Raw genomic sequence first — 27,215 nt, forward strand, 5'->3', positions numbered from 1 at the left:
CACATAGGGAATTGGAGCCACCAACTTAACATGGAAAAATATCCAAATATTTTCCTAATATTTATATGTTGTTTGCTGTAATTGCCATAGACATCACATGATTGCAAGTGGAAGGGGAGGCAGTCTGGAATCCCAAATGGGAGGAGATGGTCGTCCATGTAAATGGGAGGAAACGTATCCATAAGATGGTCTGTCCATGGAGCTATGGTCCCTTTCCTTAACCCATTGTGCTATTTACACTCTAAGTATTTACATCCAACTCATCTCATGCTCAGAATCACTTAGGAGTTTTCTTGGATGTCTTAATGCCACCTTTTCCTTCTCCAATATTTCCGTTCTACTTCTCAGTACTGACACAGAAGGTTTTTAGAACAGGAGTACTTGTGGCACCTTAGAGACTAACAAATTTATTTCAGCATGAGCTTTCGTGGGCTACAGCTCACTTCTTTGGATGCATAGAATGGAACACACAGACAGGAGATATTTATACATACAGAGAACATGAAAAGGTGGAAGTACGCATACCAATAGGAAGAGTCTAATCAATTGAGATGAGCTATCATCAGCAGGAGGAAAAAAAACATTTGAAGTGATAATTAAGATGACCCATAGAAGGTGTGAGAAGAACTTAACATAGGGGAATAGATTCAATTAGTGTAATGACCCAACCATTCCCAGTCTCTGTTTAAGCCTGAGTTAATTGTATCTAATTTGATTTCAGCAGTTTCTCTTTGGAGTCTGTTTTTGAAGATTTTTTGTTGCAAAATTGCCACCTTCAAGTCTGTCACTGAGTGGTTAGAGAGGTTGAAGTGTTCTCCCACTGGTTTTCGAATGTTATGATTCCTGATGTCAGATTTGTGTCCATTTATTCGTTTGCGTAGAGACTGTCCAGTTTGGCCAATGTACATTGCAGAGGGGCATTGCTGGCACATGATGGCATATATCACATTGGTAGATGTGCAGGTGAGCGAGCCCCTGATGGCTTTTTTAGGTTTTTAGGAATTGCATAATGCCCTGTTCTTGAGTAGCTCCTTTCCTTTCCTCTTAACAGTTAATCTCTGTTCTTCCTTCTTTTTCTCTAATTGTATCAATGTAAAAACAGAGAAAACCCCTTCCAGGGAATCCAAAGTATCAGAAAATGATCAAGAACATTGGCCAAATGGATGAGCTCAAGGTCCTTTATTGTCTGTAGGTTGATCTTACTGTCAAGGCCCTATACTGTCTTTTTTGTCCAGATCTTCTTCTTTTCCTTTCTCTGCTCTCTCATATTTGGCTATTCTTTTCTGATAGCTATCATTAAGACAGTAATCTTTTTTTAAAGTGTGACTCTTACCTTTCTATCGGCTCAAGATTTTGTACTGATACTATTTTGTACTTTTATCCAATAGTATGCTTCTTTTTTGTCAGTGATTCACATTCTCCCTTTAGCAGAATGCAGAGGGAAATACTGCATTCAGAGAAGCCAGCTCTGCAGGGCTTTCCTTTATGCCACGTTTATCCTGTCAATATCATTTTAATGGCACCTTCTGTTCTCACAGCAAGTAAGCTATATTGACTCATCAGTCTAAAACACAATGGTAAATACTACAAAAGAGATAAATCGTTTATGTAACTGTAATTTCACCAGCTACATGTTAATGATCTAAAGAGCAAGCTCATTTATTCTTCCAAGAAACTGGAATAGTGTTGTTCTCCCCCCCCCCATTTTGTTTGCATCTGTTCCTGGAAGGGAACTAAAAAGGTGCCCCCCAAAATCAGGTGTTTCAGCAGAATAGGTGCTAGAAAAAAGTAAACAAAATGGTGCTGCCCCATGGGAAGGAAAAAAATATACCTACCATTTTGGATTGGGAATAGTAATTCATCCATTCCATTCTATAATCCAGGTTCTTAGAAATCCTTCAGCAATATACAGTAAACATGGGTAACAGAAATGGAAGGTATCCCACAGGTGCATGTCTAGTTTGTTCGATGGTATCCCTGTTGGTCTGCAAATAACTTATATTTATTGTATGTAGCTCCTTTCACTGGGAAGAATCCTAAAAGACTTCAGATATTGTAAATCGGGTGGATTGTGGCTAGTCCCCTGCAAATGATCAGGGCACGGGAGGGTTGTGGTGGATTCTCTGCCACTGACAATATTTAAATCAAGATTGGAATTTGTTTAGACTAGTTGATCACAATGGTCCCTTCTGCCAGTCTATTGGTAGCAGTAGTTACTCTAAGAAAGCAGAATGGGGTGGGGCTCTTCCACCCCCAGCAGTAGAACAAAGGTGGAGCACCCTTTCAAAGCCTTTTGTCGTGGAGTCCCTTCACACAGTCCCCAGCACAGGACCTTATTGTATAAAATATCACTTTTTATCACAAAGTCTAAGAGCCGTTGAGAAATCCAGTAAGAGAACGCACAGCTTCATAGCACCTATATTGCCAACACCAAACATTCAAAAATCCCAAGTGAGGCTCAAAAATTATGAGCTTAGTATTGAAAGATGTATTTTAATCAATTTGTTTTAAATCCTTCTATTTTTGAGGCCTTAGAATTTATGTTTTAAAGGTGTGGGTTTTCTTTTTTCTTTGCAGCCAAGAGGACTAAACTTTTTTTTTTAAATGAAATCTGAAATTCTCAACAAATCACTGAATCCAGCAGCAGAGGCTTCAAGAACACCAAATATCACAAAAGACTAATGGTAAAGTGAGAGTTAGCAACACTGCTGAGAATGTATGGTCACTTAAAAATAATTTTACCAGTAAGAACATACCTGTTGCAGAAGCGTCCACAACACTGCTTAACACTCCTGAATAAGAGTGTTTATATTATAATATAAAATATAGATAAATATTATAAAATTATAATTAATGTATTAATATTATAAAATAAGGAGAAGTAGCACTACTTGTAGTTCATACTATTTCCACAGGGTTTCTGTAAAATAAATTTAAACTTTCAAATGGATACATTTTCAATGGTCATATTCGCAAATAAGAGTTTCTCTATAATCCATACCACAGGTCAGAAAAAAGGTAGATTGTTTCCTCCTTGCTCCCCCAGAAACCAAACTCTATCTGTCAGCATATCAACACTTTCTGAGCTTCAACAAAAGATGCATACTTGGGAATGGGTAGCTGGGATCTAGCATTGTCAGGACAAGGGGGTGGGGGTGGGGGGGCGGGGAGAGAGAGAGATGGCTTAGAATCCATGGGGATATTTGGGGAGGTTGAGGATGGTAAATGGAAAACCAAAAGAGTTAGATACAAATTAAGGGAATCATAATCATTTCTTCTAGTTACAGGGTAGTTTTCTCCTTTTTTTCCCCCTCAGTCTTTGGAACTATTTTCTCCTTTTCCCTTTGAGCAATACTGAGTTTTGGGAAGAGATGTAAACCAGGCATATTGACTCTGTGGAAGAGAATTTGGACATGATTTGTGTGGAGACGAGGAGACGACACAATAGTAGAAGCAGCTGGGGCCTTCCATAGGTGCATGCACACACATATGTGTCTTCACCCACCTCAGATCTCAAGTCACCTCTGAGGTGGAATGCAACAAATGTTCAGCAATGCAGGCTAGGATATGAAGAAGAATAACTTACAGTTGAAACTGAAGGTAGAATGTATGTAGTCAACGTGCAGCTACCCCTATTTAAAATTTAGCACTTCTGAGGGTTAATATCCTAAGACTTGTGCAAGCATTTAATTTACTACACCACCATTTGACCTAACATAATAAGGGTGGTTTTGTCTCCAAATATATGACTTTCAATGAATTCATGACCTAAGAAAATGGATCCTCTTGAAAAAGTAAATATATGCGATGTTGAACTGTCTACAGTCTTTGTGAAAAGGTCTGTAAAGTCTTTAGTTGAATAGTCCAGAAACAAATGTTTGCTTTCCCTCAAATGGGTTCTCACAGGATGCTAGTTGGGGGAATCTTTTGCTGCTGTCATTTTGAAAGAAATCAGTGTGTCCTTTACCAGCTGTTTCTTTGTAAAATGCATTAATGCAGTTAATTAGTATTGACCTTTTCCAATATTCATCATGCCATTGCTTTATCATCCTGAAAGTTTGCTTTAAAGAAGGTACAGCTAGTCCCGAGGGGGTGAGAGGTGGAGGGAATCTCAGTTGGCTTTTATTTTGATGCTAATGTTAACAAAAAATGGTTTCTGCTGGGCAGCCTCAACTAGCAACATCATTAGAGATACCATATTTATTTCATGTTGTAAACTTTATTAGAATTTATTTTGAAGCGAGGTGGTGATTGGGACAGTACATGGGAGCTCTTAGTGCTGAAATTGCTTTGCAGTTATGCTTCAGCCTATTTTCTTGCAAGAAAAAATGTCTTTATCCAACTGAGCAAAGTAATAACTGGTTTTTTCTAATAGCATCTCAGACACCCAAGTCAGGATTATGAGCAGGGGCTGTATTAAGCACCTTAAGATACAGTATATGAACCATGTCTCTCTCTCTCTCATCTCTTTAAGCAAATTGGACAAAGATAAACAAGATTATGGTTCTTATTTGTCTTAGTTTCTGTGTTTCACATGAATACTTTCCTTAAGACCTTGAAGTGATTATGAAGTTAATTTCAGATTAGTTAGCAATTGATAGCCCCATGAAACCTTAACTGCTGACCTAAAAAGCAACTTAAGCGTGATATACTAATAACACATTTAAAGGAAAAAACTAGTGCTCATAACAATAGTAGTCTGTCACTTCTATATCACCCCAATTACCCTTCCCAAAACAAAAAGAAACAGCAAGCTCCTGACATAGAGCCACTCTATTTATAGCATACAAGCCACATACCCCCAGTGCCCAAAATAGGCGTATTGTAAATGTCTTGGGAGGTATCCATTAGGTCCTCTAACCAGGCCATGTCTTACCAACATCACATTCATTACTACTGCTCTTTGCTTTCTCTTTCCACACTGTAGAATTCATGGCCTCAACCTTTCAAAGCCATGGTGGGAAGACACTTAGTTCTGAATTTCTTTTCAGCCCCTGCTTCTATGATAGAAGCATTATTCTGGTGAGTTTTGTTTGGCTGGATAATTGGGTAAATAGCTTCTTCCAAAAAAGATGCTTGTGTTGCTACGTACAAGGCTAGGTTTCCAAAGTCAGAAGCACACAAATGTATACTTAAGCATGTTCAAAACATATATACTGTACATGAAAATAGCTGGTGTAAGTGAGGAAATCCAGTATTGGTGCATATACAAGGCCATTTAGGGAAAAATAATGGCTTGTCATTAAGTCATTGCACAGGAACCCAGGACATCTATGTTTGTTCCCCACCTCTGCCATAGACTAGCTGTGTGACTTTGGAGGAGTCACTTAATTTCTGTGTATCGCTACATGTAAAATAGAGATAATGATGTTTCCTTTTGTCTCTCTTTCCTATACGGATTGTCTCTTTAGAGGAAGGACTGTTATTTAGAAGTGTAGTTTGAGCACCTAACGCAATGGGGCCCTGATCTCAGTTGGGGTCTCTAAGTATTATTGTTATACAAATAGATTTAGATACAAGACTTTACTTTCAGGACACACAGTGATGAATTACAGACAATTTGGGCAAGTTAGCTACCTTAATCCAGAAGAATGCAGAAGCTCTAAGATCAGGTATCCAAAGCAACATGCCTGGACCTACCATTGTGGGACCAATCTGTTTCTATTTTCGTTATTGCTGTTGCAAGCTGCCCATGCTGTCCAAACTTTTTTATTAACTAAGAAAGGAAAGAGTGGGTGGCATGTGGTGGAAATCAAACATCACTTGGTTTGCCTATCATTTGAAGTGGGCAGTCTGTGAGCAGTTGCTAAAACTTTATGCTTCTCCTGGGCAAGAACCAGTGAATTTTTAACTAGTGTCATGCCTCTTTCGATACCAGATGATTAATGTGCCAGTAAAAACTTTATGCACACTTAATCATTCATAACCAAACATGTTAGATTCTCAGCAGTTAAAAGCTTCAGCATTCATAATTAAGTGACATCAGCAGAAAGGAACCAGCTAAATGAGGAAGTGGACAGACTGAAAGCTTAATGAATGTTTAAATCTTCTGTATTTTGAAGTGCGGCACATAGGAGAGTTTTTTGTTTTCATCAGGGAAAAAAATAGTAACTGCTCCTTGATAGATTTCTTGTGTCAGAAAAAGAAAAAATTGGATGATGACAGAACTGCATAGAAAACATTGCAAGAATTTGTGCTACAAAATACAAATTAAGCCGTGGATATAAATTCTGCAACATTAATTGATGAAAGAAAACTATAGTGGCATATCATGTACAAACATCAGTTACTGCCAGTAAACTTCCCTGGAAGAAAATCACAATGTTGTATTAAAGAATACTGTATGTTGTTATGTCACCCACTAAACTCTGATTACACAAGTACCCACTATAATTCTATTTTGCTGCAGAAATAGTGAGCAGGTCCAGCCTGTTTTGACAGCAGAACTCCCACCTGTGGATAATAACACATAAGCTAAATAAGCAAATTTGGACAGCTGTGGATGTCCATACCCTTAGTGGCTCCAGTTTGGAACAGACAGCACAATGTAGTAAAGCGGTGCAGATTAAAAACAAACAAAAAAACTTTATAGGGAGACAATTTGAGGGTAAACTGAGACTCCTCATCGTTACAGCAAATCCAGCAAACATAACAAATCCAAATCCAAACAAAAATAATAGTATCAAACATACAGATTTATTCAGTACCAAAAGGTATACAGGCCATAAATCCTATGCACTTAAAACATGCACTGATGATTTGGCATTTGTCACCAAACTGTCCTGAGTTGAACATGTGGCAAGCGTCCAGTTTTCTGTATGGCTGGTATTCTTCTCCTTGTCGTTATCTTCTTGCTGCCTTTAGGAAAAGCAGGCCTGTGAGCATCAGTACCTCCTTTCTGGTATGGCTGTCTCCCTCTGGGTCTGGCTCAACTAACTGAAGATTTTTTTTTCTTTATATTTGGGCATGGAATTGGCTCCCACCTTTGGAAATACCCTACTAAGCATGCGCCTAGCATTTATGAACATTTTCCTTTGGTGAAGCACTGGAATGGGTTACCTGGGGAGATGGTGGTATCTCCATCCATAGAGGGTTTTTAAGGCTGGCTTGACAAAGCCCTAGCTGGGATGATTTAATTGTGCTTGGTCCTGCTTTGAGCAGGGGTTTGGACTAGATGACCTCCTGAAGTCTCTTCCAACCCTAATCTTTTATGATTCACCTGCTAGTCCCAGACTAGCTGGAATGAGTGGAAAGCTGCAAACTCTCCTCCGGCAAAAGAAAAAAATCTATTACTGTTTAAAAAGGACAGCACAGAGTGATGGGTTACGGTCTTCTTTACTGGACCACTGTCATCCATGACAGTCCTATAAAATCTCTACCAATCACACTAGGTCCTATTGTGTCAGTTAATACTACAGTACTCATTGTAAAGCTAATGAATCCACTATTTGTGCTCATGTTGCTCAACAAGTGGAGTGCAGGAGAGGCTATACACATAGTCCTGAAATTTCCTTAGCATATGCCAGGGGTCGGCAACCTCTGGCATGCGGCTTGCCAGGGTAAGCACCCTGGTGGGCCGGGACAGTTTGTTTACCTGACGTGTTGGCAGCTTCGTCTGATCACAGCTCCCACTGGTCGCGGTTCGCCATCCCAATGGGGGCGGCGGGAAGCCGCAGCCAGTACATCCCTCGGCCCGCGGCGCTTCCCGCCATCCCCATTGGCCTGGGATGGCGAACCGTGGCCAGTGGGAGCTGCATTCGGCCGAATCTGCCGACACGGCAGGTAAATGAACTGGCCTGGCCTGCCAGGGTGCTTACCCTGGCAAGCTCCATGCCAGAGGTTGCCGATCCCTGGCATATGCCTTTGTCTCTGTGACCTGCAAAGCAAATTTTCAGCTACAATTTCCTTAGCTGATATCTCGGAGTTCTGTGCTACATCTTGTTCTGTATCTGCTTTTTTTAACTTCGATAGAAACATCAGGCAATTCTTCACCAAGTCTTCACCCGGTGTGTATGTAATGTAGCTTTTTTGATTGTACAAAGGGAACTCTGATGCATCTGGCAATCTATCCCCATGCTCATATGGTACAGTGTCTTCTGAGTTCATTAATACTTTGCTTTCAGCATGTGGTTGCCATGTCTCAACTTCATATAAAAAAGTAGAATCTTTGGGTGTAAATTCTGATGCTTCAGGGTTCAATCCAAAAGTTGTTTCAGCTTCCTGTGATCCAGAAAGATTATCTCCTTGAGAGTTAAACCATTTCACTCCTAGTAAGTTACTTTCAGAACCATTGTCATGTTGAAACTCATCTTTTTCTGCAGTCAAAATAAAATCATAAGGCCTCAATAAATCATGATGCAGTGTTATTTCACGTGTAATACTATTTCTGTTAGTCTTTAAAGTGCCACCGGACTCCATACTATTTCTGGTTTCATAACTTAAACAAGAAAGTCATGTTGCAGTTGTCAAACCACAACATATATCTGAGGTTCCCATCTGTCTGCTAACTTGTTTCCCTCTTAATTTGAGATTGTAAACCAGGACCCTGTCACCTTCAGATACGTATGAAAGTTTAACCTCTTGTGAGCTTTCTGACTTTCCTTCAATTCTTTTCTTGACAACTCATAAGCATGCTTCAGTTTTCTTTTAACTTATCAAAAGTACATGAATAATCTTATTTCAGATTTGCCTTAATTCCAAAACAGTCAACTGGTAATAACGGCTGTCTGCCAAACATTAAGAAATACGGAGTTCTCCAGTTCTGTCATTTCTGGTTCAATTGTAAGTATGAACCAACCATTTAATATACTTCCTCTATTGTGTTTTTTTTTTAACCCATCAAGATCGCTAACATGCTCAACAGCATTATGTTGAAATGCTGTATGAGGTTTCCTTGTGGATGATAAGAAGTAGTTCTTTATTTTTACCTCTTCTAGGTTGCAGAGCTCAATTATCAGCTCCCATTCAAAGTTTGCTTCTTGATCACAATGTATCCTTTTTGGAAAACCATAATGATAGATGAAACTTTTCCATACAGTACTAGCAACGGTTTTGGCTCTTTGGTCTTTAATAGGATATGCCTGGCTATACCCAGTAAAATAATAAGTCATCACCAAAATATTCCTTGTATCACAGTCATCAGGTTCTAATACTAAGAAAGCTATGCATGTTGGCTTCAATGGTGAATAAACCTTAATATTCACTAAAAGTGCTGCCTTTTGTGCTCAGGCTTTTCTTATGATACACTTCTCAGAGATTTTGCACTTGTGATCAACATCAATTGCCATTCTAGGCCAATAGTAGCCATCTCTGGCTAATTCTCAAGTTTGTTCTATGCCCATATGTCCAACTTCATTATGGATAGTTTGTAGCATGGTGCCATTGAGAATATGGAGGTACTAACTGATTAATGACTTCTTCTCTCTGCCTCGCTCTTAGATGGAGTACCCCTTCATCTAAGTGAAGTCGATTCCACTCTTTTAGTAGCAGATGAACCTTGGGAGATTCCTGTCCCTGCTCTCCCCTGCTAAGTCTTTTACCTTCTACTGTCATCTGAATTATTCTTGCCACTGACTTATCTTTCTCGTGTATCTTTCTCCAATCTCCAACACAAAGTCCAGGTACACTGTGGTTTCCTGCCATAGATCTAGGCAATTGTACTCATCTGGCACAACACTATCATTGCATGACAGTAATTTAATCATCGATGGACTCTCTTTACTGGTATTTTCTCCACATGTCTGAACCATAATATATATATACTGCTTATTTTTGCCACATAGCAACCCAAGTAGCTGCTGACAGTTGTTTCCAGTCCTTAGACATGAGTTGGTGCTTTGGATAACGTTTCTGAAACTCACTCTTGAAGATATAATGCACTCTTATCTTCAACCTCAGATTCATGCGGCCTACATAATAAACCATCTGCATTCCTATTCAGTTTGCTTGACTTGTGGAACCATAAATTGCTAATGCTGCCAATCACTGATAAGATGTGGCATCCAGCTTTGAAGTTGTAGGAATGTATGTTAGAGGATCATTATCAGTCACAACTTCAAATTTGACATATATACAGATAATGATGGAATTTGTCTGATACAGCCCATTTCACAGCTAGGAACTCAAGCTTATGCATGGGATAGTTATGTTTACTTGCACTCAGTTCTGAAATGGCATATGCAATTACTCTGAGTCTTGTTTTTGATACATTGCCATTGCTAAGATGGCATCTGTATGTAATATATATGGAAGCTTCCAGTTGGCAAACCCCAAGACAGGCACAGTTAATGGTCCTTTTATGGTTTCAAAGGCGTTGTGACAGCTGTGAGTCCATTGATCCATTAGCTTTTGAGAGCTTTTGTCTATACTACAATATCCCTTCTTTCCTCCTCCCATGAGAAGTGATTTCCAAGTAACAGCCAAATACTGCTCTACAAATTTTCTTTTGTATCCTGCAAATCCCAAGAAAGTCCTTGCTTCTCTCATAGTCCTTTGCCTTGGCCAATACTTTAAAGCACACGATTTGTCAGTCAGGTTGTATACCTTCCCATGAGATCATGTGTCCCAAATACTTACCAGATGTTTGAAAAACACTTGCGCTTGGAAAATGACAGCTTCATTTGTGTTCTATCAAACACTGAAGAACCTTCATTAGCCTTGCTTGTTCCTCAAACATTGCTGAGAATATTATCAAGTCATCCAGGAATGCTATGACTTCTGTGTGGTTGATGTCCTTTATAACTCATTCCATCATCCGCTAGAATGTTACAAGGGTATTAGTCAGTCCTTGTGGCATCATACAGAAATGCCAATTTCCCATTGGTGTAGTGAATGTTGTTTTAGGTCTATCTTCCTTCGCCACCTCAATTTGGTAATAACTGCTTCCAAATTGGGAACAGTGAGCCACTTCAATCCAGATAGCAGAGAAAAAGCTTCCCCGATCCTTGGTAAAAGATAGACATCCTTTTTGATGATGCCATTAAGTCACCTGTAATCCACCACCATCCTTAAGGCACCAGTCTTCTTTCTGACTAAAAGAAATGGAGAGACACAAGGACTATTTGACTTCTCTATCACTCCTCTTGTTAACAGTTCATAGAGATGCTGTTACAATTCCTCAAAAACAGCTGATAAAACTGGCCTTGTCCTTTCTTTGAAAGGCTTATTGTCAACCTGGTGAATAACCCATGTCACTCTCTTGATGTGACCTACATCCAAGTCATGTCTGGAGAAAGCGGCTCCCGTTTCTTGGGAGATTGTCTTCTGAAGATGCTGTTTGTAATTGGAACTTATAGGGGAATCACCAGAGTCCAAAGAGAGAGGGATATTGTCATCTCCTTTTATAGCTGGCATTGGCTTGACCCAGTCCACAACTTCTCCACTAGCAATCATTCATTTTCAGGATAGCATGGTTCCATGAGAACTTACATTCTGCAGTAATTGTGATCCTATTACAAGAAGCTATGGCAAACTGAGGTTTTTTTACTATTAGCTCTCCTGGAAAACTTTGGTTTTCTGCATCTTGTAGTATAATTTTGAATTGCTCTTCTGTTGGTAACATTCTTACATTTCAAATAACTTCCTTTACTTCGCCTGGGTACAGTGCCACTTACTTACTCCCTAAGGCCTGGTCTACACTATGCGTTTAAACCGTTTTAAGGAGTGTAAAACCGATTTAACGCCACACCCATCCACACTAAGAGGCCCTTTATATCGATATAAAGGGTTCTTTAAACCGGTTTCTGTACTCCTCCCTAACGAGAGGAGTAGCGCTAGTATTGGTATTACCATATTGGATTAGGGTTAGTGTGGCCGCAAATCGACGGTATTGGCCTCCAGGCGGTATCCCACAGTGCACCACTGACCGCTCTGGACAGGAATCTGAACTCGGATGCAGTGGCCAGGTAGACAGGAAAAGCCCCGCGAACTTTTGAATATTTCCTGTTTGCCCAGCGTGGAGCTCCGATCAGAACGGGTGGCTATGCAGTTCGAAATCAAAATAAAGAGCTCCAGCATGGACCATGCGGATGTGATCGCAGTCAGGGCAGGCAAATCTGTTCTATCAGCGCTCTGTTACAGAAGACGAAGTTCAAAATCATTTTAAAAAAATCTCCACACAGACGCCATTGCTGGAGCTCTTTTTTTATTTTGATTTCGGACTGCATCGCCACCCGTTGCTTTCCCAGGGTTCCCCAGAGGAAGGAGTGACTGACGACATTTACCCAGAACCACCCGCGACAATGATTTTTGCCCCATCAGGCACTGGGATCTCAACCTGGAAATTCCAAGGGGCAGGGGAGGCTGCGGGAACTATGGGATAGCTACGGAATAGCTACCCACAGTGCAACGCTCCAGAAGTCGACGCTCGCCTCTGACCGTGGACGCACACCACCGATTTAATGTGTTTAGTGTGGCCGCGCGCACTCGATTTTATACAATCTGTTTTGCTAAACCGGTTTATGTAAAATCGGAATAATCCCGTAGTGTAGACGTACCCTAAAACTCTTATAATCTTCTTTGCAGTTCTCTTCTGCATGCTTTTCAGAGCATTGTTCACAGTGTATGCCTCAGCCCATACAGTATCAACTTGCAGTTTCTGCAGGAAATGTGAGCCTGTCTCTGTCTTCCTTAAATTTTCATTGAACATTGATGCCCACAATAACTGGCACTGAAGCTGGTGGATTCTGATTAAGGCATATCAGTGTGAAGACTGTCTATTTCTTGTCTGTTCCACAGAAATTTCTTTGGGGAATCAGACTGAGGCAATGATGTTTCCCCAAATAAGGAACATCTTGTCCTCCAGCTCTTATTTTCTGGAGTATTTCTTCCACTGGACACAATTCTACATGTGCCAAATGTTTTTTGTAATATTCTTGAGTTGTGCAGGTTTTCTGGAAACCTGTATCCTATTAAGCATTTGTGTGCCACTTCCTCAATGAACATTGGGATATGAGAGAGTTCTCCCACCAGTTCATTTAGTGCCTGCTTCCATTTAGTCATCTTGTTGTTGGTCCCTAAAAGCTTAGCCCCGATCTTACAATTTCCAGCTGGCTTCTAAGATTTTGGAGTTTTGTGCAGTGACAGTCATCCCCTTCTGGAAACTAACTTCTTTTGTAATAACACTGTTGTGACAGACAGTACCCCATGTTCACCGCTTTTACAAGACTCTGATGGTTTGTGCATGTCATTTTCTATTATTGAAATGACAGTATGAGCTTGTACTGCACTGAAGGAAAGAGCTGGGCAGTACAAGATGCACATTTCTGGGGACAAGCCTGGAGCTGGGGATTTGCTAGGGTTGTCTGTAATATAATACAGGAATGGCTAGCTGTAGCACTCTTGCAGTATAGCTGGGAGTAATTTACATGCTAGAAGCTGTGTGTGAGCAAGGGCAGGAGTGGTTGCTCTCACAGCAAAGCAGTGTAAAAGAAATGCCAGATTGGAGAATTGAGGAGAGACAGCTGTGCAGCAGTCCAGATTGTACTCTGGGGAATGTTCAACAGTGTTGAGTGGCTCAGTGCACTTATTATTAGAATGATCCCCCTTACCACAGTTGTAATAGGTGAACCATGGATTGTTTGCAATAGACTTCTTGGCAGCTGAGGGTGTCTTCTGAAAGTTCAGAGAGCTTTTCTGCTCTGGTGTGTGCTGCCTCTTCAGAGTGGCAGGTCCTTCCATTAACTTCGTCATGGCTCCTTCAAGTTCAGCCATATCATTTTCTATCTTCCTTGATTCTTCTGCAGCCGAACTCAAGCTGCATTCAACTTCTATAGCATGACATGAACTGCTAGGCATAGACTGATTTTTCCCTAGCTTCTTTAAGCCTTCTTGGCTCTTTCATTTTTCTCTTCTACAAATGGGCGGATTTTGTATGGCAGTTTGGAGTATTATATCTTAGAAATAGCAGTAGTATCCAAATGGTCCCTCTGATGGAACTGTGTGATCAGGGACTCATCCCAACATCCATTAATAAATTGCTTTATTCCCCGTATACTAGGGTTTTCTGGAATACATGTATTCTGCTCCATTATCTTTCTCCAACAGCTGTTTAATCTTCCCAAATACTCACAGTATTTCCATGGACTTCTGAATGCTCTCTAGAGATTGTGCATACAATTAATCACTACTGGAAATAGGACCATACTTATTTTCCAGCTCTGTCAAACACTCATCTGCAGTGGCAGACTTCCCTGCTTTGAAAGCTCCATTCAGTGCTGGAGGTGAGAAACTTTCTATTAACTTGGAAGACAATTTGGGATCATCTAGTAGGGTTTTTTTTGTTGTGGTTTTTTTTTTGTATTTGCAGCTTTCAAGTACAAATATCTACCTCCCCACTGGGTTCTGGTGAACTGCCTCAAACACTTAAATTTGTAGGCTATCTGATGGCAGGTGCAACACCCTCTGTAGACTTTACCACATTTTCTATGACTGGAAATAGTGAATGTAGTAGTAGAATGTGTGTGAATGTCAGGGGAGGACAATGTATACTTCTCTCTAGAAGCACACTGGTATGAAAAATATGTAAGTGCTGCATTATACGTCTGGTTAGTATTAAGTGCACTGCCCTCTGGAATCACTCCTGCTGTTAGAGTTGTCACCTATTGGATAACTGTCATTAGGAGTAGTACGAGAATTTTTTTCAATCTAATGTGAATCACATTTCACTTACCATTCAATTTAACCTGTTCACATTCTTTTCTTATCATCTTCATATGTACACTTCTTACTATATTCATAAATTGCAATACCCTGCAGTGTACTTTGTATTCTCTTAAATCTGGTTACTGCCCCATACTCGCTCAACGCATGGATCAATTCTTCATCCGTAACAGTAGGGTGAATCCTACTCAACCTAATTGAGCTGAAAGCTTGCAAAGTTCCATGGTCATAACAGTACACAATCTAAATTCCTTATGGGCAACCCCAGGAAAATTCAGTTAACAATTAGTCTTCAAATGCAGGATGGCCCTATCCCTATTCGGGTGCCAAAATGTTTTAAACATATGTAACACACTAATCTCTGATTACAAAGGTACCCATTAATTCCATTTTACTGCAGGACAAGTGAGCTAGTTCAGTCTGTCTTGATAGCGGAACTCGCACCTGTGGATAATAACAGAAGATAAATATGCAAACTTGGACAGTTGTGAATGCCTATATTCTCAGTTGCTCCAGCTTGGATTAGACACCACTATGTCTTCAGGTCAGGATAAATGGACAGGTGTGTACTTGACAGCTGTCTCTGAAATGGAAGAAAGGATGCTAGAGAAGAAATACAGGCTTTAAAGTGTGTATCTAAATTAAACCACAACTGCAGTGTTGTTCTAATTAATCTTTTTTGATTAAGGTACAACAAGAGGGAGGAAGAAAACAGTCTATTAGTGCTAAAGGGCTCCTATGATCACAGAATGTATAGACTACAAGAATTAGAAGAATTTGCTCACTTCTAGAAAGAATTAAATGAGTACAGACTAGATTGTACGTGCCAAATTCAGCTCTTGGCTAGGCATATGTGACTCCCATTGATCACTATCTGATCACATTGTTCACTGTTGAACACTATATTGTACTGCCTGACATCATACGCCGGAGCCAGACTGGACCAAAACTATGTAGGACTTGAGAGATAAGTGCCCATGTCTTGAATTATGCTGTCAATCAAACAGGAGGTCTCCAGAGAATATATATACATACTCCCTATGGATGAGTCAAAAAGAGCCCTTTTTGTTACTGTTTCGAAATTCTTACATTTGTGCATTTACAGATTAAAGCTGCACCTTTTAAACACTGAGCTCTGGGGGTCTGAATGCTAAAAACTAAAAACTTTCTCTTGTACGTGCTGTGGGTAGCAAGTGATATTGTGGAGTGCCAAGCAATTTCATTCCCAAATAACTAAAATTATACTCTGGTAAAACAATGATCAGATAAGAAGCAATTATTCATAATTATAATAAAAAGAATAATTGGAGATATACCAGTCTCCTAGAACTGGAGGGGACCTTGAATCCAGCCCCCTGCCTTCACCAGCAGGACCAAGTAGTGATTTTTACCCCAGATCCCTAAGTGGCCCCCTCAAGGATCAAACTCACAGCCTTGGGTTTAGTAGGCTAATGTGCAAACCACTGAGCTATCCCTCCCCCCAGCTGCTGATGCAAGTTCAAGAACCTGACCTCCATAATTTGTCACATAAAGGTCCTTGCCTTCCTTTGGGGAGCACCATAACTCAGACAAACAATGGAGCTGAGTTCAAGAACAAGTAATTGATTTATTTTAAACAAAAACTATTACACCAAAAAGTCAACTAAACTCTGTAATCCAAAGAAATTATATTTTCTAGGAGTATAGGCCCTCCTTGTGTAGACGACACGTCTCAGGTGAACTGAAACTGAAGGTAATTATTCCCAAATCAAAATATGGATCATGTGCAATTATCACAAATAATCCAGACAGTTTTGAACCTAAGCAAGGGTCATATTTTCAAAATTGCTTAACCAAATGTGAAAAAGGAAAATCCTTTTGACAAAACTGGTCTCTATTTTTTTCTCCAAAACTACATTGTCCAACTAGTCAGAGTTTAACAGGAGAAACTGTTAAACTTTTAAGTGACAATAATATTTCAATATCTAGTTAAAATAAACTTCAAAATAAAATTAACCTAGAAATCATAGTTTTCAGCAAGACTCTCTTGCCAATTACACGTAAATGTGGATATGAACTAGCTGAAAAATATATATGAACCAATATGAACTGGCTGACAAATGGCAAGGGTGCTTCATGAAAAAAACTAAATTGTTTCAAAATTTTCCATGATATATTTCAACTTTTGATTACATGTTTTTAAAAGGAAACTTTTATTTTTTGTTTGTTTGTATTTAATTTTTTTTAAAAAGCATTGATGGGGAACAAACCTATGGCCTCTTACTACTTTACTGCTTCTCACTCCCTTCCTTCCCTCTCCAGCCCTTCTTTCTTCCAGTGGGGAATTTTAAATTTGGACCAAAAAGTTTTATTTTTTCACACTTCTGTTGGTGAAAAAACTTGTTCATGTGACAAATTTGCTCAGGTCTCCATAATAACAATATTCCGGGTTATAATATAGGCTGTTTTAAAAAAAAGACATAGGTTATGGTCTGAAATATGAGGGTTTGTATCCCTTCTTGCAACTCAACATTTAACCAGTGATGATTAGAAAGAAATATTTCTTGTTTCTTGGTTTTTCTATCATTGCCTCCTGCAATTGTTTTTTGCCCTGTCCTTTGAAGCAGTTAGAACTGGACTCTGTTGGAGACAGGATAGAAAACTAGCAGGATCAGTCGTCTGATCCAGTAATGTAATTCCCATATTTCTATTGAAGCTTGAGGTTTGATAGTAATATCTTTTTGCAGAGCAATGCTGAGACTTTCTGATGCAATGCAATCTTCCTTTATCTCTTTTCCTCTCCTCTCAGAAATTGCCTGAGTTTCAAATCTTCTTTCCTTTTCATAGAGTTCATTGATAATATAGAACACAGCTCACAGGAGTTTGGTTGCAGTCAGATATCAATGCCTGTCACGTCTTCGTTGGCTCATCTGCTCAGTGGACTGGTTTCAATCACTATTTTGCTTTGTGCCTAGTCATTTAACAAATATTAGAGTCATGAATTCTTATTGAATATATATTTTGACCCTCTGGTGGTCTAAGAATTTCTATGATGTTTTACTTTAAAAACTCCTCCTTTTAGTCCACGTGCAAACATGGTCAGCACGAAAGAGTTCTCTTGTGTAACAGATAAAGGGCTTTTAGCTCAATGAACTGAGTCACCACTGCATTATGCCAGTGCTGTGAAGGAAATCAGGTCCTATATTATAAAAGTCTTTTAGGGCCAGATTTTTTAAAGTATTTCGGTGCCTAACTGTCTGTGTAGCTTGTTCTGTCAGTAATACTTTAAGATTCACCTTGTATCTTTCTAAGTTTTCTGAGAAAATTGTGTACGCCTATCACTTAAATAAGTCCCCATTTACACTCAGATTTTCAAGAGTTCAGGTCCCATCTCACCTAAAAGAAAACAGCCATATTTTCAGGTCACTCAGCACCCAGAGGGTCACGTGAGAACACTACATGTGAGAACACCGGGTGCTGAACACTTTAGAGAATTTGGGGAGACAGTGGATGCTGAGCACTGTTGGAAAATCTGGCCACTTCAGTGAGTACCTAAGTGGGACACGAGCTCTTCTGAAAATCCAGCCACTAATTCAGGGCCCTCTGTGGTGTAGTCCTATGTATTGATTAAAACTTTCAAAAGTGTCCAGGTCCCATTGGCTTTCAGTGTTAACTGGGAACTTGGTCTCTTAAGTCACTGTGACTGTGGTTTCCAGTGGGGCCTCACTGAGATTGCTCAATGAGGGCAAACTGCAAAGGTTGGGGTAGACGATCCCCAAAACTGTTGGTTTATTCTAATGATTAGATTCACCAAGCCAGCAACAAAACAGCTTTTGCAATACTTTACTGCAGGGGTCAGCAACCTTTCAGAAGTAGTGTACTGAGTCTTCATTTATTCACTCTGATTTAAGGTTTTGCGTGCCAGTAATACATTTTAACGTTTTTAGAACATCTCTTCTAAAAGTCTATAATATCTAACTAAACTATTGTTGTATGTAAAGTAAATAAGGTTTTTTAAATGTTTAAGAAGCTTCATTTAAAATTAAATTAAAATGCAGAGCCCCTCAGACCAGTGGCCAGGACTTGGGTACTGTGAGTGCCACTGAAAATGAGCTCGCGTGCCGCCTTTGGCACATGTGCCATAGGTTGCCTACCCCTGCTTTACTGGTTATCAAGAAACTAAAAAACAGCTTCCCTAAAGCAATTGAGCCCTGGGCTCCCACTTGGACAGCCAAGTCAAATATGGTGAGGATTACTTAAAATATGATTCACCATATATAAAGTTCTACCAATCCAAAGAGATCAGACACATTACCCACCAGGTCAATGGATATTTCAGACTTTACCCAAATACATGCTTACAGCCAATTCTTATTTAATCTAAGATTTATTAAAAAGAAAAAAGTGACTCTGGTTAAAAGATCATTATACATACAGATATGAATAAAGTTCTCAGGTCACTTTCTTAGTAGAGATGGTGAGCTGCTGAGTTGCAAAAAGTTCTTTCAGAACCAATTCTATAGGTTCTAATTCAATAGGCAGTCCATGTGCAGAGTCTGTATATTTTTTCCCCATGAGAAATAGCAGGGTAATCCAGGGCACACCTGGAGTCCTCAGCCTTTTGACTTGAAACTTCCCGATAAGGTTCAAGCAGAATTGAGACGAAAAAAGATCAGGTCCCAAAGTTTTCTGATAGATTTCTGGGAGGCTGTGTTAGCCTCTTGACATCAGGTAATACAAAGACTAGGTAATGTACATTGTTGCTTTGTTCCTGTTTATACACAGGTAATTAGTTGAATTGATTAGCATAAGGCTATTAACCATCCAAAGTCTCTTTGCGGTTTACTATAGACTTCAAAGAGAAATAAAGACAATGATATTATTACACCATATTTCATCTAATTGCTAACATTCCTTTTTGATCTGAGTCATTAGAATATAGTAACAGAAAGGAATAGAAGTTTACCATCTACAAGATAATATAATGATATTAACATCTAACAAGATACAGGTGAACACAGGCAAATAAAATTAGTATTTACTTTTAATTCTCTACAATGCTGGTTTGTATTTCAAACACTCTGGCGTATCTAACCTGGCTATGATAACTGTCTACAAGAAATGCCCCTGTTTACCATTTCAATACTTTTCTATTACTTTATTAAAAGTTGCCCTTCGGTCACTTACACTATGTCTACAATGTGCACCTTACAACGGTGAGGCTGTGCCGCTGCAGCTGAGCCATTGTAAGGTGCGCTGTGTGGCCACTCTTTATTGCTGGGAAAGAGCTCTCCCAGCAACAAAATAAAACCACCTCCAATGAGGAGTGGTAGCTTCATTGCTGGGAGCGTGGCTCCTACCGACAAAGCGCTGTCCACACCGTCGTTAAATTTTTTGCCATTCGGGGGTGTGATTTTTCACACCACTGAGAGACAAAAGTTTTAATAACAAAATGTAGACATAGCCTAAGCCTGCTGGCTGCTTAACCAGTTCTAGCTCAGTATCACAGTCACACAGAGGCTTTTGAAGTGTTGTCCATTCTTTCTAAGTCATGCTTGTTTATGTACTAGGATTTTCCACAAAGTATAATAGAGAGTAGATCTAGTGTCTTTAACAATCTTTTTGAAGGACATCAAAATACATTTAGTCTAGTTTTGTGTTCTGAAACAGTTAATCCAGTGCAAGCTATTCTTCATTATATTTATGTCTGGATTCCTTGTTAAATAATTATCACTGCATTCCATCTCGCAATAGCACCACAAGAACAAATGCATGCAATTCTTTAATTGGTTTATAGGCTCAGCTTTCCCCCAAAGAATATCACAAAACCAAATTATATCTTTGAATATGGGATTTTGCTTTTGGATTTCTCAACTGGCTGCCAAATAAGTAGGCATACAGTTCCCTATTGACTAATGGCAGAATCCTCGGCAGGTGTAAATGAAATGTGCCCTGGATTCTCCTCTTATTTGGAAATCAGTTTATATGAAGAACTTGTGTCAAAGGCTAACCACTTTGTCTTTCGGTCTGATCTTTGTCAGGACTTTTGAGCACAGGCTTGTTAGGTATGTATTTCAGCCTAACACAACTCCTTTGGAGAGAGATGTCCCATTATAGTTTTAAGCAGAGGCTGCTGACTCCCAGAATTAATATGTTGCATCATCCTCTGGTTCTACATGTATATAGGTCTGAGATCAGAACGGAGTCTCTTTATTTTTGCATTTGTGTCTTTACAGTGCATACTACAAATCTTCTTTTATAAAAATGGATATAGGAATAAAAATGTATGAAATCCTGATCTTGAAAGGATTCCTCACTGATGATACCTGAATTATTTCCCTGTGCATGGAATCTTTTAGGTTAGCCCCAAATAAGTATCATGTGCCCCTCTATATATGTGCTGGTTTATTTCCAGAAGTAGAATCAGAAACACAGGCCATATATTGGATTGCCTCAGTGACAGATTTAATCTGGAAAATTTATGAGCTTCAGGAGTAAAAGGGTTGAGGATTTACTTTGGCTGTATGTAACTCTGATGTTGGTCTTAGTACTTGTTTTACAATCACTCAGGTCATGCCTGTGGTGTTGGAAACAAGGTGAATGAAAGCATAGCCTTCCCCTCCCTGTTTGTGAGACACAAAAAAGGGAGGAGGAGGGTAAATTGCCTTAACCGCTATCATTGCTGAAGATTATTTAAAAGCTGTAAAAGCCTTCATTTGCCTTCAGGAGTTGTGACATATGGTTTGAGGATTTATCATCATCTTTGTTGGATGGGATTCAAAGTATTCTTTAACAAGGATTTTGTCCCTCATCATACTTGGAAGAATCCTTCAGATATCGTGGGGCATATAGAATGCAGACAGAATAATGAGGTTCAGATTACATTTGTTTTTGTTTTACACTAAGCAGGGTTGCCAACTCAAATAAAAAATATGAATTTCATCATCAACAACAAAATCATCCCTTCCCAGTACATTAAGATTATACTTTTCAAACTACGCACAGCACATGTCCCGGTATGATTCAGGAGCAGTTTGGAAGCATACAACTTCTGTTTTTGCTCATATCTATCCATTTTGTCTGAATTCACTCTCTTTAAAGTGATAGGCAATAAATGTGGTTGTGAAAACACTATCAGTTTTATATTCCATTCTTTAAAGGCATGATAGGACCTTCCCTCCCCTCTAAAGCCCCATCAAAACTTATGAGGGCAAGGAAATGACAGGTAAGTGCCAAGTGACAAGCTATGTGATCAAGTAGAATAAAAGGCTAATGGTAAAGGGAAGAGAACTGTCTGCACATGCAAATGTCGTAGAACTAAAAATAACCCCAACTATGCATTGAGGTGTGCAGAATGAAGAAAAGGTTAAAGAACAGATCTTTTTAAACTTCATTTCCCCAGCTATCTCTGTATGGAACAATACTGTGCCTGTTACATCTCTTCTACCTTCCTCCACCCTCCCCAAATGCTGCACCTATGGGAACTAAGAATAAAGCCTATCTCTATGAATACTGAAAGAAACATTGATCTCAAAGTATGCAAGGTATCCGTGAGACATAGCAAAGGGCATTTTTTTCAGTCCCTTTCTAAATTTTGCATTAGTCAGACTGATTCAGGCTTGGGCTGAATAAATTCCTTCAATTTTAGCAGACTTGACAAAAATGTATTCTCTTCCATTAAGTAAATAATACAGAAACATATATTCATATTTTAAAGGTAACTTCAGATTATAAATTAAGGTGTTTTCAAAATAGTTACTTTAAGATACAATGTCCTTGATTGTATCCTGGCCAGGAAACATTTATCTCCTACCCAGGAAATAAATCTCCTCCATCTATAAACCTACTCTTCTCTCTTAGCTGGGGTGCTGCCAGTAGGGAAGAATTGCAGCAGGGAGGGCCAGGCACACAGCCTCTATGGTAACCCTAGAAGTGCTCATGGCTCATGCTGTAGAAGCAGGGAAGAGATAAAGGCAACCATGGAACGAACTGTTACCCGAGGCTCTCACTGCTACACTACCTCTGCTCTATAGGCTGGAAAGACAGTCACCATTACAGTCCACAGTGAAGTTGACAGAAGTAGCAAGGTGCACAGGAGCTGTCACAGTGTGCCTCTGATTGGATGTAATATAGCCCCAGAAAACAGGCGGGAAGCAATTGAGAAAGCAGTGACTAGAAGACACAGCTGTTTGGAAATTTTTTTCCATCTGTCAAAATATATATATCATTTTCATATATTTTTGGATGAGGGATTCAAATGAAAAAAATTTTGGGGTTTCAATTGCTCATGTATTTTCAATGAATGGGGGTTTTGGGGGGTGGAGTGGGGGGAGCGCAACAATTTCCATTTTATCAAATAGCCATTCTCTGTCTGAAAAAAATCTGGCCAGAAAAATATTTGACCAGCTGTTCTGGAAGATCTTATTGCTGTCTCTCTTAAGGCAAGCAGACAAGGAGGGCTGTCACCCCTTCAGCCCCACAACCATTCTTGGAAAGGGAGTGCATTCACCACACCAGTCACAAAGAGGGAGGGAGCTGCTCTATTATTCCTGTTAGGACAGGAATGTTTCATATGCCAGGTTTTCTAGTGCTTTATTCTTGTTTTAATTGTCCCATGTTTGTTCTATGGGACTTTGACCATTTTCCTTGAGGAGACTCTCCTTCAGCCTCATTGTCAGGAAAGACTTTGCTGACCTACAGCCTACATTATTTTTTTTATTTTGATTTGTAAAATGTATGCATCCCTCAGTAATTTTGGGCCTTACTTACTTGATTACACCATCACATAATAAAAAAGGACAAAATTACTTGAAAAAGAACTCGATCCAAATAAATTTATCTCACTGACTGAAAGAAAAGCCTGAGAAAAATGGGCCTTTCAGAATTCACTGAAAGTCAATGAGGGCTGCCCAGTTAGAGCAGCGGGGGAAGCAAATTCTTCTAGACCCAAGCACCTCTGCTCCCCACTGAAGTCTTAGTTTACAGCTCCCCAACTGATCTTGTCTGTTAGGATGGTGCACAGAGAGAGATGTGATCTTAGGGTATGTCTTCACTACCCGCCGGATCAGCGGGTAGCAATCGAATTCTCGAAGTTCGATATATCGCGTCTCATCTAGACGCGATATATCGAACTCCGCGCTCCCGTTGACTCCGGAATTCCACCACCGCGAACGGCGGTGGCGGAGTCGACGGGGGAGCCGTGGACGTCAATCCCGCGCCGTGAGGACGGGTAAGTAACTCGAACTAAGGTAGTTCGACTTCAGCTACGCTATTCGCGTAGCTGAAGTTGCATACCTTAGTTTGACCCCCCACCCAGTGTAGACGAGGCCTTAGAAATTAAAATTTAATGCTTTGAATTGCACCAAGAAAGATACTTCTAACCAGTGCTGTCTGTGGTGGACAAGTGTTTGAAATGATTCTTTCAGCAAGTAACCCATCATGTTCTGCATTAGCTTAATTTTCAAAGTTAGCTTCAGTAGTAGTTCCACATAGAGCATCTCATAGCAATCAAATCTGGAAACAACAAAGAGAAGGATAATAATAGAAAGGGTTAGTGTTCCATCTCATGGAAGGTAGGTTACTGACTTCAAAGTGCCCTGAGAACCTGTCTGAGCAATACCAGCATACATTTGGTCAGAGGATCACTATTAGAGGAGGTCTGTTCTCTTCCAGACCTGAAAAACTTGTGCAGAGAGCTACAAGAAAATGAGCATCCTGTGGTATTTCACAGTGCTGAGAGTTTCTCTGGGATGTAAGCTACAAGTTGGCTGTTCATCAGCAGGTACTGTCAGTGGCTTTTATTACACCAGAAGAGGGGGGTGCTGCTCGCCTGCTGGAAAAGACTTCATTGGACTGGGGAGCTGGTTTTCCTCAGGATGGTTCAACCCAATGCAAGATTATGGGAGTAGGCTGCTTGATCACATCATGCAGGAGACCCTGATGTTGGAGGAGTCAAAAGGTAAGTCCTGTCCTGAGGTGAGGGTCATTTGGGGACCATATCGAAATCCATCAAAAGTTCCAGTAATCAAGATAATCTTCAGAATAGTGTTCACATATTGGCTTGCTTTTTTGAGCTGCAGAATTAAGCTGCCACCGTTCTTCTGAATTTCTTAAGATGTGTCCCTTATTAATGGTTATTTAAATCTCCTTGATGCTTCATAGCAGATCTTCCAGACAGAGAATCTCTTATAAAAAAAAATAATAATTTTTTTTAAGGGAAAGAACTTACTGAATAGCAAATTGTTATAAATGTTATTCTATGTTATATGTGATCCTCAAAAAGTGAATGCAATGCGTGGTGCCTAGGTATAGTGACTGCCCCTTCTAAATTTATGAATAGGCCACTTGCAACCTTGTTTAACCACCTAGTATTCATTGGAGAAGAGAAGGCTGGAAGCGAGAGCTGGTTTTGTTCAATAGTGAACCATTTGTGCAACACATTTAAGCCTTGTTTCTGCTTTATGAATTTGATGTGTACATAGTCTGATTTTTACTAATCTGTATTTTATTCATAATTGTTGCAACACTTTTTATGCAAAGATATTTCAGCTGGTGGTTTCTATTCATTGGGGGATATCATTGTATTCCATTTACTGATATGGTTTTGTTTTTTTGGTTCCCTAATGGAAGAGTATCCAAAAAAGCCATTTATAAAGGGTGCAAGCAGTTTATGGAATAGGGGGTTGCTACATTACTAGGATTAAGAAACTTATAGGACAATTAAATATTCTAAGGTCACTTGAGTGGGGTCTTATTGGAGATACTATCATGAGGAAAAATGAGGTGGTTATAGGATCAGGAGAGAGAATTAATTGTCTCTTATTGCTTTTATTCAAACTAATGGCATGTAGCATGATCTTGTGTGGTCCCAGCTGAGAAGGGTGCAACCAAAGTCTTGTTTGATTTGTTATGTAGTTGTTAAAATATATTTAATTATCTCTGTAGCAGGGCTCTGTCTATGGGCTTTGCATGCTCATTGGTATAAGAGGGTGTGGCCACATACCTTTTGTCCATCTTTTCTAGCTGTTTCAGTGCCATAATTCTGGCTTGAGGATTGGAAAACACAATCCCCTTGGTGCTAATAGTAACTGGTTTGTCCCATTGCTTAATTAGCAAAATTTTCTATATCTAGCTGTGTACAAGCGTTATCAGACACCAGGAGGAAGGTCCTGTGGTGAGGATAAAGAAGGTGTTTGGAGGAGGCCATGGGGAAGTAGCTCAGGGAATTGTAGCTGTAATGCAGCTGTTACAGGAGGCACTATAGACAGCTGCAATCCACAGGGCCCTGGGCTGGAACCCAGAGTAGAGGGCGGGCCTGGGTTCCCCCCAAACCTCCCAACTCCTGATCAGACACAGGAGGAGTTGACCCAGACTGTGGGGAAGATCACTGAGGTGAGCAAATCTGCTAATAAGCGCAGGACCCACCAAGGTAGATGAGGAACTTTGTCACACCGTCCTTATTCTTGTTTATTAGTTTTGTGGAAGACTGTTTTCTTAGGTCTCTTTACCCAAATTAAACTCTTTTTAATTGCCAGAGCTGCACAGAGCTGTTTATATCTAGCTATGGGCAGAGTGAATATGGCAAAATCACAGACATCTGAAATACATAATTGTTTTAATCCAATACTTTGGGGGAAAAGAACCCCTGATAAATAATAGAAACTTTCTCAAGTTAAAATTGAGTGCTATTTTACAGAATATTGCAGCCAGCCTGAAACACTTCTCGTTGAAAAAATCACTCCAAGATCAGGAAAATCATGGCATGATGGTTAAAGTAAAGGACAATGGAGTAAAATACTGAGATTCTATTCCCAGCTCTGCAACAGAATTGCTGTTGCAATGGGTGTTTTTGTGATGGACTTTGCAAACCTCACAGAAGCGGGAGGGGCGGGGGCGGGGCACTATTATAAACAGAGAGAGGAGCAGGAAAAGTTGGTCAGATTGAGGATGGACTAATTTAGGTTAGGGTATAGGTTAAAAACTGGCCAAAAATCTAAACTCAGATGCAGTGTTACTGTTCTTACATGGACTTTGAGGGTTTCCCCCTCTGCTTTCATGCCCAACTACAGTGCCATTCATAAATCTGGGGTCTGACATGGCCCCCATCTCTGATACTCAAAATTTCAGCATGGCTGGTGTGTCACTCAGTATACTATACTCTGGTTTAATAAAATTCAAAGGAAACAAGTGAATAGTTTCCCCTTGGCGCTCAGATGTTACTGTGGTTGATCTTAGGAGATATTGAATTTCAAAGTAAACTCACTTTCCTTGCAAAACCATGAAACACAAACTGATGTGCAGGTCTCTACAGTGAATGCAAGGTATGAGTAAACCCATCAGATTTACTTTTTAAGTGTTCAGCAGACTACTTAGGGAAAGAGATTAATTCATTTTTAATGTTAGGAAAATACAGTCATTAAAAAGCAGATAGCATAAAATGCCAGAAATGCTTTTAACATTACATGAAGTGCACTTCTTGCCTAAATAGCTTGCTACTTTTGGAGATCTAGATATGCTAAGGTATTAAATATTAAAATAGAAGTTGCTTTTTAAAATGCAGCATTTCTTATCAGAAAAAC

General features: G+C 39.7%; 1 protein-coding gene across 10 annotated transcripts in view; it reads left to right on the forward strand.

Annotated features, from left to right (window-relative positions):
* Nucleotides 1-27,215, forward strand: part of GPC6 (glypican 6) — a 1,136,844-nt gene that overhangs the window by 244,183 nt on the left and 865,446 nt on the right. The window contains exon 1 of one of the 10 annotated variants that reach the window (XM_039518936.1): nt 2,584-2,684. The exons of 7 other annotated variants lie outside the window; for them this stretch is intronic. Coding sequence is in view for 1 of the 3 variants with exons in the window: in XM_039518910.1 (XP_039374844.1) it covers nt 24,526-24,595 (70 nt within the window). In the remaining 2 variants the exon portion in view is untranslated. Of the gene's footprint in view, nt 1-2,583; nt 2,685-4,929; nt 5,023-24,440; nt 24,596-27,215 lie in introns of those variants that run through there. 2 more of the 10 variants (XM_039518937.1, XM_039518910.1) reach the window with 2 other exon arrangements.

This window comes from Mauremys reevesii, linkage group 1 (assembly GCF_016161935.1).
Source record: "Mauremys reevesii isolate NIE-2019 linkage group 1, ASM1616193v1, whole genome shotgun sequence".
NCBI lineage: Eukaryota > Metazoa > Chordata > Testudines > Geoemydidae > Mauremys > Mauremys reevesii.